Source organism: Centruroides vittatus, unplaced genomic scaffold, assembly GCF_030686945.1.
Source record: "Centruroides vittatus isolate TY-2023 unplaced genomic scaffold, ASM3068694v2 contig_620, whole genome shotgun sequence".
In the NCBI taxonomy this organism is placed as follows: domain Eukaryota; kingdom Metazoa; phylum Arthropoda; class Arachnida; order Scorpiones; family Buthidae; genus Centruroides; species Centruroides vittatus.
In genome coordinates, this window is record NW_027122381.1 from 2,906,666 (window position 1) to 2,924,819 (window position 18,154).

The 18,154-nt window shown below is 34.0% G+C and overlaps 1 protein-coding gene across 1 annotated transcript in view; it reads left to right on the top strand.

The window, feature by feature from the left end:
* Positions 1-5,767: 5,767 nt before the first annotated feature.
* LOC136979390 (serine/threonine-protein phosphatase 6 regulatory ankyrin repeat subunit B-like) overlaps positions 5,768-18,154 on the top strand; it is an 80,523-nt gene continuing 68,136 nt past the window's right edge. Inside the window, exons 1-6 of the mRNA XM_067275332.1 lie at positions 5,768-5,939; positions 6,035-6,295; positions 10,301-10,474; positions 14,220-14,285; positions 15,973-16,074; positions 16,729-16,827. Of these exons, the coding sequence (XP_067131433.1) occupies positions 5,859-5,939; positions 6,035-6,295; positions 10,301-10,474; positions 14,220-14,285; positions 15,973-16,074; positions 16,729-16,827 (783 nt within the window). The 5' untranslated portion in view covers positions 5,768-5,858. The remainder of the gene's footprint in view (positions 5,940-6,034; positions 6,296-10,300; positions 10,475-14,219; positions 14,286-15,972; positions 16,075-16,728; positions 16,828-18,154) is intronic.

Genomic DNA, 18,154 nt, shown 5'->3' on the forward strand with positions numbered 1-18,154 from the left:
TAGATAGAAATTAATCGATTTACAGAAATCCAACAGACATTTTAGGGGTGGATGCACGACATTATGTGTGTTATGGGTATATAAACGTAACTGCCGACATTTGTAGCAAATGGTCGAACAGCCTAGGAATGTATAGCGAACAAACAAACAATCAAACAACCATCCAAACAAACATTCTCATTTATATATATAGAAGATTCAGCTGTGCTGTCTACGATAAATAAACCTAACCCAATGTTTCCTTTATCGTTTTACGTTATTCTGTATCTTTAACTTCCCTTTTCAAACGTCCAGTTCGAAGCAAAACGAGCTTTGTTCCTCTGGTAATGCTGCGTCTGTTCTACGGCGAAGCTGCTTCCGGGCTTCCGGTGCGTGGCTAGTAGCAACAGACGCTACCGTTCCAGTTAGTTAGTTATAGCTGTGAGGTCGAACCCAAGATTAGAAGTAAGAATGAATCGTCACGGTAATTGGCTGCAGCTGTCACGCGGTTTTCCCCTCTAGAAAAAGCATAGAGACGAGATAAAAATGGCCCGCGAAGTGTATAATTTTTTTTTTCTGGGAGTCAATTATAATATGATGTTTAACAATTTTAATGACACATCGATCCTAGCTAAAAGTAGCATCGAAAATGATTACCAACAAATTTACTAAGTGCTTAATGATCTCGGTAGTTATAATATGCTAACCGAAGGCGCCGACCGGAAGCGACTGGGAGGGAGCCCACGGTCGCGGGCATCGAATCGTGCCAGTCGGTGCCGTAACAAGTATAGTTATATCAGTTAAATGTGTGGAAGACGAGGATCGACCATATTTTCTGGTGGCGTAACAGGCAACGCCAGTTGCGGGTTTGCGTTCCTATACGGCCCGATTTTTCCCTTCCCGAATTGTTAATTTCAATTATTAAATTTAATAAGAGGTAGCGCGTAACGCTTTCTTCTAGTGCCAAATTACTCGGTATTTAACGAATATTAGTAACGATAATGTAGCCCGATTTAATCCGGTAATCGTTTGGCTTTGACATTATAGTATTTGTTATTTCAGAAAATTACGTCTTCTTTCATTTCTCGTCAAGTATTACGTTTATATTAATTTAATATAAACGTAATATAAGTCTAATTTAATATACACTTACAACTAAAAGTTTACGAAGACTAGAAAGTAGCGTAACGTTTTATGCACGCGTAACGCCTCTGTCTATCTCCTTTTGTACATTTCACCTAGCAGTGCTGCCGCTTGCTTCTGGTGGAATTACCCCGACGGCGCTTTCGTTTTACCCTAGATTACCCTAAATTGAGAAAACTCCATCATCGAGCTCGTGCTCGGATAAAAAAAAATAAGAAGAACGATTCTATGACGCAGATCCCTGTATTATTATCGTGAAATAATAATCAGAACAATTCTTTATTCGTTGTTTTTAAAAATCTTAATAACTAAAATGTCTTAGGATTTTTGGTATTAGTTTACATCTGATGCGGAGATAATTGATGTTTTAGTTTGGTAATCTCAATTTGACAAACGAGAAAAATCTCGCCCGGTCTTTTAAATAATCGTAAAATATATCCGTAAATCTAACGAATACAATTATTTAACTTAATTGTATTAATTCACTTTCGACACGTGTTGTGTTTCTTAACCAAAGATAGAAAATTAAATAAGCCATTCACTTAATTTCAAACATACTTTAATACGTAAATGACCGGCTTTAGAAATTCATTTATTTAAATATGTATTTGCGTTTTAACATTCGTTTTGAAGGTTCAAATAAAACAATATTTTTTGAATGCCAGACTGTGCATGCATTCCGTTACAAATCGTTTCAGTTTGCATTGTCTGCGCGATGTCTTACGCAATCGTAGCTGACTAAATATTCGCTCAACAGATGCGTTGGAAGCTGGTAATATCATCAATAACCTCAACAATTTTTCAAGATTTTGAAACAAACTCTCCAGCAGCATTTTTTAAATTAAATATTTCTGACCAGTAGGATCTGACGATATATGGCTTTTTGACCTCGAGTTAAGTATAGCTTGTTTACGCCATTCATTGTCTACAACCTTAACATTTTAAAGCATTCGACGAGATTGAAATAAAGCGAATCGTGCCAAGCGATCGTTATCGCGCCATATCGCGCGTATAGAACAAATATAAAAAATACGACACGGTTTCAAAAAATGGCAGATTTTTAAGCATTTTAAACAATGGCTCCAAAAACCTCACTGTTAAATATTGCAAATTTTCAGGTTCGAGCAAAAGCAGATACGAAAATATGTCATTACTAAAATCAAATCTGGCATAGATTTCTTTTACAAATGCACTGTACAATAAAATTTTTTACAATAAAAGCATCGGATCACAGGGCAGCTTTACCCTAAATATAAGACTTCCCTAAACAGTACCCCGAGAGGTTCAAATTATCCTATGAACGGCAGCACTGCCTGTAAGTAAACCCGAGACTCCAATCCTGGGTCCCGCCGACCGGGCTGTGGCGCGGAGAACATTTTTGAAATATACACTTAGGGTGCGACTATGCAGACGCGAGCGAAAGAATTTTTCGAGCCAGCGAGAATACGTGGCGAGAAGAGGCGAGACGCCATAAATATCAAAACCTGTCAGATATGTGCGAGAACCATAAATTCGCTCTCGCCGGCGTTATTTCTCGCTTCTCGCTTGTGCATGGTTTTCCTTTGCGAAAACTAAATCTCTCGCAACCTCTCGCTCGCTCTAAGGAGGGACTGCATAGTCGCACCCTTAGAGACACTACAGCGACTAGTGGTTGTATGAATTGCTTCCTATGGAATTTCGGGACTTTGAGTATATATCAGAACTCGGGGGACCGAGACGAGTTCAACGATACCATACCTTTTGGACCGGAGACGAAAAATAAGAAAGTTATCATATTTACGATTTCTTGTCTTTCACAATACATTCTACGCCATTTTAGAGTTTTCACTAGATGGCGCTGTTTGTAGTTTAGTATACATTTCCTTATATTTCCTTTTGTTCGAGAACTACTGTGAATCAATAACTAGTGACGTTAAACACTGGGTGGCCTGCCGGCGGCTCCCCTCCAGGAGGAGTCCGTGGGGAACACAAACGGTCGAACGCCACCTAGTGGAAAACTCTAAAATGGCGTAGAATGTATTGCGAGAGGCAAGAAATCGTAAATATGATAACTTTCTTAATTTTCGTCTCCAGTCCAAAAGTAGGGTATTGTTGAACTCGTCTCGGTCTCCCGAGTTCAAATATATACTCAAAGTCCCGAAATTCTATAGAGAGTAATCATACAACAGCCAACACCGGTTCTCGGCTATTATTATTCGTTGTTATATTTTTATTATATTTTTAAATTTATGTTTTACGCGCCTATTTTTGGGTTGCAATTTGCAAAAAATCGTTGCCCTATAACTTCCTACTGATGCCTGTCTTTTCCTAATCTCGAGTACGGTGCTAGATAAAGGATATTCAAGACCGGATATGGAAAGCTAGGGACTGGAGGCCCCGATTAACCATTATTAACACCCGATTAATTATTCCGAACCGGAAGTCACGTTATTTCGTTTCGTTTCAAAAACTTTCCCCGAAAGAACAGCGGTCTACAACCTTTCTGAACTCACGGACCACTAAACTCACAGTTTTGAATCCCGCGGCCGCTATCGTAAATTTTTTTAAACGATACAAATTCTGTAGAATAATGATCATAAAAGTTCGATTTTACTTTATTAATATGAAACTCACGTGTTTAATTATAACAAATTAATGCAAGCCTAAAGTTCGTTGCTGCTTGTTTGAATTAAGTTTATGGATCCTTAGCGATTTTTCACCAAGGACGACAATCGCACTCATGATAGTACTTATTGTTCGTTATTGATAACAGTCACTTCGTATTTGGTTTTAGATTCGAGTAAAATGAGTGAAAAAAAATAACTAAGCATTTTGAATTTCTTTCATAATACTGTACTTCGCGTAACCTTTAGTTGATCGATGTTAGGGGGCGTTGGGTATAACTTTATGGAACAAACGGGGCGGTGTTATCGAAAAAGTTTGAGAATCACTGATTTAGAGGCTTGTAGAGGACGGATAGATATTAGCGAGTTGAGGCCGAAGTTTTAAACGCGGAAACGTGTACGTCGGACGTTCAACGCCGCTTTCCTGTAAGCCTAGAAGTTTGGCAATGGTATTTGGAAAGTCAGTAGAATCATGCTCGACATTCCAAACGCCATTGTCAAACTTCTAGGCTTACAGGAAAGCGGCGTTGAACGTCCGACGTACACGTTTTCGCATTTAAAACTTCGGCCTCAACCTCGCTATTCATTCTAATATATATATATATGTTATGGACAAAGTGATTAATACGGGCATTATGAATAATGTCCAACAAAATCGGGCATTGTAATAAATTTCAATAATTTATCAAATTGACCGGTCATTATGAATACTGCTACCACCTAGTTGGGCAAAGTGATCATCCGACATACGCTAGCCAATCAGAACTTACATCTTAGTCGCGCATACGTATTGCATTTAGTACCGAATTTTAAATTTATGTGACCAGTAGTTAATCTTTTTTCTTTGACAAAAGTAACGATCGTGGAGGAATCATTAAGTGACACGGACAACTGATTAAACGAGTTAATAGCAGAAAAAGGTGAAAGCAATTAAATTTTTACAAAATCAGCGTGTTTGTTAATGATGGAAAAAGCGAGAGTCAAAAATGGAAGTTACTTCTAACTTACCGGAAGAATATCAGTTAATAGTACTTTGAAATAATTCACAAAAAATAAATATTTATAAATAAAATAAGTGGAGTTTTTTTAATCAACTTTAAAATTTGGTACTAAACACCATACACACACGCGACTGAGTACCGATTGGCTAGCGTGTCGGATGATCACTCCTCAACTTATTATCACTTTGCCCGACCAGGTGATAGCAATATTCGTAATGACCGGCCAATTCGATAAATGAATCAATATTTATCACATTGCGCGCCCTTTTTGGTCATTATTCATAATGCCCGATTAATCACTTTGTCCATAACATATATAATAAATTTAAGTAATTAAACTGGCATTATCTATTTAAGTTATAACTAAATTTATAGTTACGTACTACTCTAACCACCACCCATCGGATAGCCCAGTACTCCGAAGTTACAGAGAACGTCAGATGATTTCCATATTGCACCCTCGGACGAAAAGGTAATCGGCAACCTCGAAAAGTGACGTCGCACGGAACGTCGTAGTAGCCAGAAAAGGCGCCGCGATGCGCCAGATTGTAACGAAACTCGTTTTATTTCTAAAATAAGCCAGGACGATTAAATACAAATAAAGAGAAATATATTTTTTCTTTATTTGTCGTTTTATTTCGTTTATATTGTCGCTCGGGTAGGGAATTTTTAAAAATGCGGCGGTATTTTTTCTGTTTAATTACAACCAACCAAACAATTTCAGACTTTTATTAGCGTTTGGATAGACTGTAATTAGTCGAAATTCTTCAAAATTGACATCTACTTCGAACGTTTTTAAAGATTAATAGCATTCCCCAAAGACAAGGGAGGAAAACGCTCTGGGGTGAGCCGAAGTTTTTCCATTTTCAATAAAAATGCACGTATTTATTTCGCAATTTTTAAATCCTCGTTTTGTGTATTTTACTGTTTATTTTCAAAAAATTTCTTATTTCTGTCGTTACGTTCTTAGGTCGAAACAAACTAAGGGATAGCAGTATCGAAAGCGTGGTAAAGGGGGCGCGCTAAAAGAAGCTGCGGCTCGAGTTGGCAACGTTGCCGAAGTAAACATGGCGTAATTAAGCGATCGAAGCAACGTATAAACGAAAACACGTGCTAAGTAATTGCTGTTACGATGATAAACAAAGCGGACTGCAATTATAACTCGATGGATAACAAACCCGCCTCTAATTCTCAAAAGAGCAACGTCGAAGAGGTAATTTTATACGGAAAGTTATTCCTTCCGATTTTCAAGTATCTTTTATCGATGTAACCGATTAATTCGTTATAAATGTAATTATTATTTTGTAGGATTATATGTACTACGAAGAAAATGGCGTTTCTCCTCTACACAAATATGCGCTGAATGGAGACAAAACAAATTTGAGAAAATTACTGGATTCTGTCGAATCCATCGATTTGGAAGTAAAGGATAAATTTGGCAAAACGCCTTTGATATTCAGCGTAATTGGTAATCACGTCGAATGTGCCATTATTCTACTTAAGTCCGGCGCTAGAGTGGATAACAGCGACAAGTGTGGACAGACTGCGTTACACTGGGCGGCGCATAAAGTATGCCTTCGACTTTTAATCGCGTCGGTTATCGAGTTTTTGTAGATCGTTAACTATTTACGTATCGACGTACGTAAATAATTAACGGTCTTCGGTCCGTCGGTTCTAGTCGCGCCGAATACGCCGGCGCTTTCGGAATCGTAAAGAAGTCGACGGACTCGTTACGCCGGCGCGGAGTGCCCCGCGGCATAAACTTTGCCGGGGTCCGGCGGGCGTCGGTGCGGCTTATGGTTTGGTTTCTCGTTCGTGCTATTTTTGTTTTTGCGTACGGCGTACGCGGAAGAAAAACCGGCCGTCTTGGCGTCCGGGGACGTACGAGACGGAAAATTTAAATCTTCTAAATCTGTTTGTTTTAAATTTCCGTCGGCCGCGGAGTTCCGTCCGTAGCCGACGGAAATTTCCCGTTATTCGTTTGCCTCGGCCGGAGTCGTTACGGTCGGCACGGGAGAGATCCGTTCTTTGCACTGCAGTTGCAAAATTTTGTTAGTGTCGATGTGTGTTAACTAATCGATTGGTTACAAAGAAGGAAATCAATTTTATAATCTTTATAAAATTGATTTCCTTCTTTATAATATAATATAATATAAGTGTTTATAATATTAGAAGCATTATTTGTAAATAGGTTGGTTAAAATGCAAGTTTTTCAAAAAGAGTTAAAAATTATTTGATTTAAACGTACTGTGTACTTCGTGCCGAATATTTATTGTTTGAATTTATCCTTTAAAATGCTTTGAAATTACAAACAGAATATAATTTAAAATAAACTTAAAAATTCTTGCATTATTTTCGAAATTTTATGTATTTAAAGAAGAGTATATATTATTATTGATTATTAATTAATGTGGAATTTTTTAAAGACTAATATCTTTTTCATTTATATAAATACTTTGAAGTTCGAATGTAGGATTCGGCGAAAAAAGTTATAAATCTAAAGCGATTTCGATAAATATTATAACGTATACGTCGTCCGGGTTGGGGGTTGTGCATGGGGCTAACAACCCCATGCACAACATATAAAAAAAAGAATGGTCTCAAGAAAACAACCAGACAGCCTTTAAAGGGAATTAGAACTGGAAAAACGGACTGAACGTAGGAACCTGGAATGTAAGAAGCCTTTATTGAGCAGGAGCACGTAAGGAGGTAATAGGAGAACTACAGAGATATAAGATGGATATCGCATCCCTCCGAGAAATGCGGTGGGTGAGGGATGGCATAATTGCTTCGGAGAACGTGACGATCCTATACGGAGGAAGTACTAGACGTGAACTAGGTATTGGTTTCGTCGTAGCTAAGCATATACGGGACACGATCTTGGCATTTGAATGCATTTTGGCGAGGATTTCCGAGCTCGGAACGAGAGGCCGACGGTTCGATATCGCACCGGTCGACACCCGTGCTCCCACAGAAGTCGGCAACGGAGGAAACAAAGACGAGTTCTTTGAGGAGCCGGAGAACGTAATGGCAGGAGTTCCAATGCATGACATAGTGATGCTTCTTGGGGACCTTAATGCTAAAATAGGCAAAGAACGGTGCTTCCAACCCACCATAGGAAAGGAGAGACTGCATGAGACAACCAATGATAATGGAGAGCAACTTATCAACTTAGCCAGCACTAGAGATCTTATAATCCATAGTACTAATTTCCCTAGAAAAGACATTCGTAAACAAACATTGATATCCCCAGATGGCAAAACTAGGAACCAAATAGATCATATACTCATTAACCAGAGATATTGTAATAGCATAAAAAACGTACGTAGTCTCGGAGGAGCAGAAGCAGGAACAGATCATTTCCTGCCGAGAGCCAGCATGAAAGTGAAACTCCAGGTAATGAGAAAAACACGCCTTTAAAAATCCAGCAAATGATTTTACTAATAAAAACATTTTTGAATGGTTTTACCGATCTTCATCAACTAAGATGACTTAGATTGTGAAAATAGAATGTAAATTTAAAAATAAACGTTAAGCAGAATTCTAAAATAAATATATAGATACATAACTGAAATCGTAGTTGTGAATAATAAATAAATAACTACAGAAATAAATTAAACGATAAAAAAATAAAAATAGACGAATAAAAAGAACTTAATAAATTAATATTCATAAAAAGACCGCATTGTGGTAGCCAAGCTGTCGGTGTCTCTATGGTTGATGCAACCTGTTTTTCTGTGCACTTTAAATATCTCCAATTTTTCTAGATATCCCATAGTATTTATATTTGATGTTGGTTTGATGATAGAAGCATGCTCCCATTGCACTCGAATGTCCCGACGTTGTGCATAAGCTGCTAACATCGTGCTATCGAGATTTTTATCGATAGTATATTTATGTTCTTTAAGCCATTGCTGTAAGTTGCGCCTAGTGGCACCCAAATAGATCAATCTTGATTCGAAACGTTGGTCGATTATCGGGATGGAGTAAATTCCAACTGTCGAATTACGGTTATATGGTTGTTTATCGTTTTTTAGAATTCTGAATATTGTTGGGCTGCGTTGATATATAATCTGGAGATTACTAGCCCTGTCCACTTTCTTATGTATTTCTCTTAAAAAGGGGAAATAATTTACCACCACCCTTCGTTTCTGGATCCCCAAAGAATTCCAACAACCTGCTGTTTGAAATGTTGCAATCAACTTCCGAATTATTTCTATTAGATAACCTTGTTGTTGTGCGATCTTTAAGATGTAATTCAGCTCTGTTAAGGTGTCATTTATGCTGGTGCAATGTGTATATGCCCTTCTTACTTAAGGATATGAAGGCTGCCAATCTGATGTGGAAAGGATCCAATTTTCAAATACAACCTCTTCAACTTTCAGATTTCCAGTACAAAATGACAAGGTTAACGAACTAACATTTTTGATTCTCCATCGAGATTTTCGTCAGGTTCATTGACGCTTGCAAAATGGAATGTGATGAACCTGGTATATATTGGATCCACCAAGAGGTTTTCTTTTCTTTTGAATCTTAAACATGTTTATTGTTTATATAATAGCCTATAGGATTTCTATAATTAGTGTTCATATATTTTGACAAAATCAAATTATATACAATATCCCTTGATTAATGCAGTTAATTAATCTTGATCCTTCTGCATATATCAAAATCACATTAATCAAAATATGGTATCCGTGTTAAGTAAAGACGATCGGTAAAGCCACGTAAATTAAAACTTCTGCCACGTATGTAACGGGATTGCCGCAATTAATTTTGAGCGTTAATCAAATCCTGCATTGAGCAAAACCATGTTAAGCGAGAGATACCCGTAATTGTATAAGTACCAAATGGATAAAATTTGAATGTTTTATTTTTAAAATTTAAAATCTTTGAGCTGCTCAGACTTATTTTTCTGCTTATTACATTTATATAAATTACTAGCTGTTACCCGTGACTTCGCCTGCGCGGATTTTGCACGAAAACGCCATTTATATTCGGTATTTCAACAACCGTAGTAATTGTTATATAACACCTACTACCAAGAATGACGAGAATTGCCGAGAATCGAACGAACCCTTTTTAATTTGATCAGTTTTCTGGAACGTTTACAATTGTTCTATAATCGAACCAATACGCAATAACAAATTCGAATTTAAAATGGTTCGAACATTTGGTTAAAAAATAGAAATATATAAAAATATTGATAACAATGTGTGAAATGTTATCGATTTAATACACCTAAGTACTCAATGAAGACTAAATGTCGGTGAAAACAAAAAATTGCATCTAAAATAGTAAAGTAGAAGCCGTTCTTCAGGTTAATGCACTCCCTCTCCCCTGTGAGGGAATTTTGAAAAATCTCTTCTTAGTGTGTGCTTTCATGACGTACCCTAACTGTGTACCAAATTTCACCTCTAAGTTCAGCGGTTTGCTCTGGGTGATGATGAATCAATCAGTCAGTCAGGATAAGTAATTTTATATTTATATATAATTATGTAAATGAATTGATTATTATTATAATGTTATTAATATTATATTGATATTGACTGACTAGATTCTTTTATTTTACAGGGTTTGAGACGTTGTGTTCGTCTGTTATTAGATAACGGAGCACTTTGGCATCAGAAAGATATTTATGGAGTAACTCCATTGCACTTAGCTGCAAGAGCTTCTTCTCCAAAATGTTTAGAATTAATTAGTAAAGAAGTACAGTTTGGTCAAACAGATATTGAAGATAGCAGTAAGGTTAGGTTTTAAATAATCATTTAAAATGTTATTAATCTTTATACAGTAAACTCTCTTATTCATCAGGTTATGGGATATGATACAGTATGATATAATATGTACATTTATTTATAAGTAGTATATAAGTGTGTGTATGTCTTTTCAAGAAACTGAAAATTTTTAATACAGGGTACATGTATACACTATTTAAGAAAGTCAGAAATGTTTTGTTTTCTTAAAAGACTCATTTTTTTCAGTTAAATTCTTCATTTTTCATAATATTAAAATATGTGTTTGTTCTGCCTCATGCTTGTCATACCAAGAAATGCAATTATTTAGCATCTTTTCTGCTTCAGAGTGGCTAATGACATGGTTTGTATTGGGCTATTAATTATAACAGGAAACTGAAAATCAAAACATTCCTTTTGACAATTTTGTAAATTAAACTAAATTTGTCTAAGTAAACAAATACCATTATCTGCTGAGTTACTGCTGAAAGCAACTTACAGTAGTTCTTTAAACTAGCTAATGCTTACCACCTGGATACACCCACATTACAGTAGAGCGCCGAAAAGTGGAACCAATTGGGGACTGGGGTCCTTCCAGTTAATGATTTGTTCCAGTTTCCGACTTTGTACGAAAAAATACATTAACCTGTCCGATGTTCAAATTTTCTCTCCGTTGCGTATCGCTTCCTGTTGAATTTTCGTCGAATTTAAGCCTAACGAAAATTTTTATAATAATCATCGAGGCTATCGTATCGTTAAAAATTATTTCTGCATTTTGTACAAACAAAATAAATATATTAAAGAATATAAAAAACATGAAAATTATACTTTAGAAGTAAATTTAGTATCAAAAACATTCGATTCAGCACAACACAGTCCGACTTAAAATCGTTCCACTTTCCGGCCATTCCACTTACTGAGGTTCCACTTATCGACGCTCTACTGTATTAATACTGTACTGTAATTTGTTTTTGTTAAATAAGATGACTGATAACTGAGCAAGTTGGATAAGAGAAAGTTTACTATAATTAAAATATTACACAACAAATAGCAAAAATCTTATAAATTTAACAATAAAACTTTAATGACACTAACATTTTCAGTAAAAGATTGTCTTCAGGTGTTCAGTAATAAATACAGTAAACCACCTGTTGTGGTCACATCCTATTTTGTGCTTACCTCTCATTTGTGAATAGCAGAAATATTCCTTAAAAATTTTTTCATTGATTTAAATGTAATTTTAAATTTTGTAAATTTTAAATGTAATTATTATCCTAGCTATTTACTAGTTTCAAAAGATATCCTTCAGAATGGAAAGGACCCTCCCAATCCTAGCAGACTTCCTGGCATATACAGTGACCAACCAGATGCAAATAGGGACCTTCTGTACATCTGTATGTTCTACGAGAAGAAGAATATAAGAGTATATCTTAGACGTGCAGCGTGCCAGAACGTCCACGGCCCTCTCTACGTATACGGCAGACCCAAAAATAGTTGCAGACTTCACACGGGCCAAACTCCTCCTCACAGCATCGCACACAGAGAATCTCAGATGGTTGGAGGAGAATCTCAAATATTTAAAAATAAGTGAAAACTTTATTTAAAATATGATTAAATTTTCAAGGTTATCCTTTTCTTGTCTTTAGGACATAAATAATTATTGTTCCAGATGTTATAATTGAAAATATCGTGCAATTTGGTACAAGAGACTAGAAATATGGGAAGATTCTTTCGGATATTTCATTTTTGTGTCAAGAGTGGATTTAATTTGATTATTCTTTAGTCTACGTGCTGCACAGATAGCAATTTACATTGTGATGACGTCATCATCTTGAAAAATGGCAGTTGTTGTTTTCAGAGGCAGGGCTTTAGATGAATTTTTAAAACTGGAATAAAATATAATGGCTTGGTCAAAAACCTTTGATTTTTGATACCATCATCAGGAGATTGTGTATAACATATATTTTATCTTTAAGACAAAATTTAATATTAATATTATACTCAATCCTCATTACTGTCATTTTCTATTGTGCCTAAACTGGAACCTATCCTTATAATGTTAATATAATATACCTTGCTGGAAAAACTGACAAAGTCAAAACAACAAATATTTTTTTTCATAAACTCTGTATACAAGTTTTTCATCTTTTTTTGTATTATTTTTTAGTGTCTGTTTTTAAAATTGATTTTGATGCTCAATATTTTGTATTTATATGATCATATATGAGACACATTAATAGTAAGGATTATTGAGAATATAATTAATAACTGTTCTTATTAAATACTTTATTTAAAAATATTTTGACATATGCATGAATATGAAATTTGTTTCATTAGTAAACTCATTTTAATCAATTTAATGAGTATTTTACTTTTCCGGCTGTTATAACAAGGGAAAGTATTGGAATCGTGTCAAATTTGACTCTGAGTTTTTTGCAAATCTTCACATTTTGATGCCCTTTCATCCCAAAAAAGTAAAAAAACAGACGGGGAAAAGTTTTGGGGATATATATGCATGTGTGTGTTGACATCTATTTCGTTTAATATCTCGGGATGGGGTAATGGTGACGAAACAATATTTGGCGCTGTAGCTTGTGTATAAGGGGCTTTAATGCTATTAAATTTTGGTTTCGAAGGGTGAAACCGGTTGAGAGATAGATAGGTATCTTGTGTGAGGTCGGGTGTAATGATTTTATTTGTTGTTAACATTTACAATTTTTTTTATAAAACTCATCTTTATCCTGAAAATTATGCTTTTTGCCATTTTATAATAATTAAAAATATAGAAAATTTTTATAACAAAATCTTAAGCAGTTCATCACTGACCACCATAAGAAAAAACAACTGTACAGTTGATGAAATATTTGTGCTGTAATGTGACTTACAAAACATTATTTCCAAACTTGTCCAAAATAGCTCAATGCTAGAGTTATTCCACTTCACATTGCTACTTGTGAAAGAACCCTTTCACAAATGAAGATTGTAAAATCTGATGTACATAATTGCTTAAGCAGGCTTCCTTAGATGCTATTATGAGAATTGTTGTAGAAGGACAATCTGTACGGACTTTTAATTTTCAAAAGGCAATTGATCACAGGATACATAAGAAGAATAGGTTCATTAGACTATAGTTTAATTTGTTATAAATGGTGCACATATGTCTCCATAATATGTCAATTCTGTTTTATACATTGCATGATTAGGACACATGTTTATATAATGAAACGTTGCAAAATTTGACTTAAATTTACACTGATCTGGAAGAAATATAAGGGATTGCATCCAAAACGAGGCGTTTTGGATGCAATTTCTTGCTGTAGACATTTGCTTAACAAAAGAAAAAAAGCAACAAATGAAACTACACAATAACAACTATCACAACAAACAAGAGTTTCAGAAAAGACAGGATCTTCATCACAAAAAATGAACTTTACATTTCTGTGTGCATATGTTTGTCTTATTTAACATATATTATTATGCAAATTAATATAAAATTAACTTAAAATTAAAGTAAAATCTGTTTATTTTTGGTCACGTGTTCCCCTTTCCCTATTTACTCTGTGTTAAAATGATCTCACTTAATGCCGTTTCGTTTAGCACTTTGTCGTCTAGGAATGCATCCCCCTGCGTTAAGCGGGGTCTTACCGTATCTTTGTGTTTATGTCATACGTATAATTGATAATAATTGCAAATTGTCAATATAATTTATATTACTGTAAAGAATAAAGTAAAGTTATTTTATGTATTATTTATTGTAGAAAACACCTCTTCATTGGAGTGCAGCATTTGGAAATGCCAAACAGATTAAAATTCTTCTCAAAAAAGTAAGCAGTTTTCTTTTCTTAGATCTTATCTATTTTATATATTTTAATATTCAATATCATAAAACAGTAAAAACTTTTTTATTGATGTCAAAGGAAAGACACCTCTCCATTTAGCAGCTGGCTGTAATGAACCCGGAGCTTTAGAATGTGTTAAATATGACTATCATATGATCTAACATTACCATTGGTTCATTCATTCCAAATGAAATAAATAAGAAATTGTGATTGACTATCATAAATTATATGCAATAATAGATATTTTTGAAATGAATGACAACTGATTAATAATTTGGTTAACTACTAAATTGAATATAAAAATAGGGCATCAAATGGTATTATGATGTAATAGTGTACTAAATGCTTAGTATGTGCTTATAAAATTTTTTTGAAAAAGAGTTTTAAATCTGAATGTAGAAGAAATTGTCATTGTGAAACTTTCTAGAATAAATTTTCTGAAACTTAGTTAAAAAAATATAAGTAAAAATGGAAATGTTCTGGCTGCGTTCATGGAAAAAGCAGGGTATGTGAGTTTTCTGGAATTAAAAGTAATGTTAATCCTGTGCCCACATTGTATGCAGGCACAAAATTAACATACAGATGTAATCCCCATGAGTTTAAAATGCTCAGAAATGAAAAAGACCCAATCAACTACAACAGAGCACCGGTTCCAGACTATCATATATGAAAGGTTCCAGAGAGAGCCTTAATCAATATAGGTTAGAGTAAGATCCCTTAAAAAGCTCTTAACCAAATGCAGAGCCAATATAGATAAAGGCATGCAAACCACTGCCCTGTCGATGCATGCAGGGCAGGATGAAATTAAATCCGATTTACAATGGTCTACGTTAATTAGACGACGACAAACGCGGACAGACTTAAAGTACTGGAAGCACTAGAGATTTTTAAAGCAGAAAGACAAGGAAAATGTATAAATTTGAAAGAAGAGAGGCGTATTTCACGTGCATAGCAGGTCCTGTTTGATACGTCATTACGAAAATAGTTTTACAATTTCTACACTTGGATGCATTCTATTGGTCAAGTTTAGAGGATTTTAAATTCAAATTTTCATATAAGTTCTTCTGCGCCCAACGCATTCGAATACCAAAACGTTAGACGTTACATCTATTTGAAATTTGTGACCCAAAGCAGGTCTTAGAAGAAGACCGAAAATGTTCGTTTTTCCGAACTAGCACCATTCTGCTAGATGAATATCAAGATAGGGAGTTTCCACAGTATAGTATAACCCAGTTTATGGAGTATTTTTATTTTTTATTCTTTGATAAATACTTTAATATAAGGTACAAAGAAGTGGGAAGATTGAATAAATTTGATTTCTGAGATAATAGTTTTTGCTTGTTATAATGTCAAGCATTGGAGAGAAATCAAAATTTATTCTTTAATGTTTATGTGGAATAGACAGAATAAAGTATTTAAAACAATAGTGGATTCTAGGCATTACAAAAATTTATTTTAGTATATTTATGATTTGAGTATATTGTTCAATTAGGTTGACACCCTTGATTAGGTATAGTGTTGGATAAAAATATGCTATTTTTATTATTTTGTTTTATTTAACATTGGTTTAGGAAGATCTGAAAAATGAGTTTAAACAATCAACGGTTACCTTTTGTACAATAAACTTTAATAAATGATAATAATTAATGATATACTAATTTTGCTTTCGAAGGGTGCCAATATACGGATTCCAGATGTCGAAGGAAAGACACCTCTCCATTTAGCAGCTGGCTGTAATGAACCCGGAGCTTTAGAATGTGTTAAAGTTTTAATGGTAAGTTTTTAAAGATTTTTATTATAACAATACTAGCTGCTATATTCAATATTATCTGAGAATTAAATATAGAATATTTTAAAAACCAGTATGACTTAACCATTAAAATTTAATGGATTGTTCTAAGGAAACAAGTTTTAATTTAAACCAGTTTTACAATTTGTTCAGAACATAGAATAATATATATTTACACTTTTTTAATTTGTTCATTACTTTGGATACTTTAGATATTTGATCATTTAGACTTTTTTTTATATGAAAATATTTATTTATTATTTCACATTGCTTACTTTTGAAATTCAAGATTTCTAACATTAATCAAAAAGTAATTAAGCTCTATTTTAACTGTTTTCAAAGTATGAAAAACAAAGAATTTTCAGTTTATTGTTATTTTTCATTCACAAATAATTTGATAGCAAATATTACATTAGAACTATGTTAAAGTATTTTTATTATTAATAAAAAATTTATTCCAATTAATTCTAAGAGAAAGAGTGAATGTTTTTCCTTTATTAAATCAATTTAAAATGCTCAGTTTTTTCTAATTGGAAAATTTCAGATTTTTAAAACATTCTTTATCTGTTTGGTATAATAGAACACTTCTATTAGTGTGAGTAGATTAAAAATTATTATTTAAATTGATATTTGTTTAAGGAAGAAGCACCTAGTGTTATAAATTGGCAAGATTATGAAGGTAGAAGTGCATTACACGTAGCAGTAGCTTTGGGTTCAACTGATATTGTCGATTTATTGGTGAGCGAGTTTGTTTTTTATTATAATGTAATTTGATTATATTTAACTCTTATTAAGTTTAACTATTAGCATTTAAGCTAATAGTTAAACTTAGTAAAAGTTAACTTTCGAGTGACCTTATAATTTCAGGTTTATACTTTTGTATAAAATAGTTAAATCTATTTTATACAAAAGATGTACACCTGAAATTATAAGGTTATTTGAAAGTTATTGGTAATGTTGAAATAAATGAACTATTTTCTGAACATTTTAGTACTGTCTTTATTATAGTCCCATGTTTTATATTTAGAGCTAAGATAACTACACTGAAAATCATATAAATAACTGTAAAAATTATAAATTTATGATTTTTAGTGCCCAGCTGCCCTAACTCTACTTATTGTAGATAGACAGGGTCTCCCAAAAGTCATGATGCAAAGGAAAATGGAGTATTTATTAGGAGAATGTGACTTTATTTATAAACCCACATCTACCTGTTTGCTATTACTTTCTAGATGCATAACCATGCATTTTTTCCACTCAAGTCAAATTCCTATTAATGCATCAAATTCTATGCATTTAATTGAACTTTGAATGTATTTCTTTATATGGTCTATGTTTTGAATTTTTTCTCATATACCAGAGCCTTTAAGTGTTCTCACAAGATTAAGAGTTCTCACAAGAGGGTTAAGGTCTGGAATTTTGGAAGCACTCGACCAAGATGATCAATTTATGAACCTGAAAACTGATGATCCAGTTTTCCTGTCTACACTTTTGGGACCCTTATCAATATACCAGTAAATGTCTACATCTTGAACTCAATCAATTGACCCTGTGCTTTCTGTGAATATCACTTGCAATTGACTTGAGTTTGTAAGTCAAGCAAACAAGTTCTTTGTTCTCAAAGTAAACAAATGCTTTTGTTTGTCGATCTTTAATGGACTGTATAAATATGAAAGAAACACTTGCAATTTGATAAAAGTTTAATGCGGTTTGCTGGTCGTTACACAAGAACAAAAAGAAAAAACAATATGGCTGATGCACTTGGCTATTACTTGGCCATTACAAAAAACTCTTGTCTCCAAAAAGATTTTTAAATTATTATTTTTTCTCACAAAAAATACGGTGGCGCTTGAGGCGGCAACATCTCGGCCCGCATTGAAGTAATACTTCAATAAACAATGTTAAACATTAAATTTAAATTTAACAATTACAACAGAAATGACGCGTGTAGGTCACCAAGGCGAATCACATTTAAAGGACCATAGATTTAATAGAGATTTAATGTACATCGGCGCCACGAAATGATCGGTAGAAATTAGGTGGAAGGAACATCAGCAAGACATTA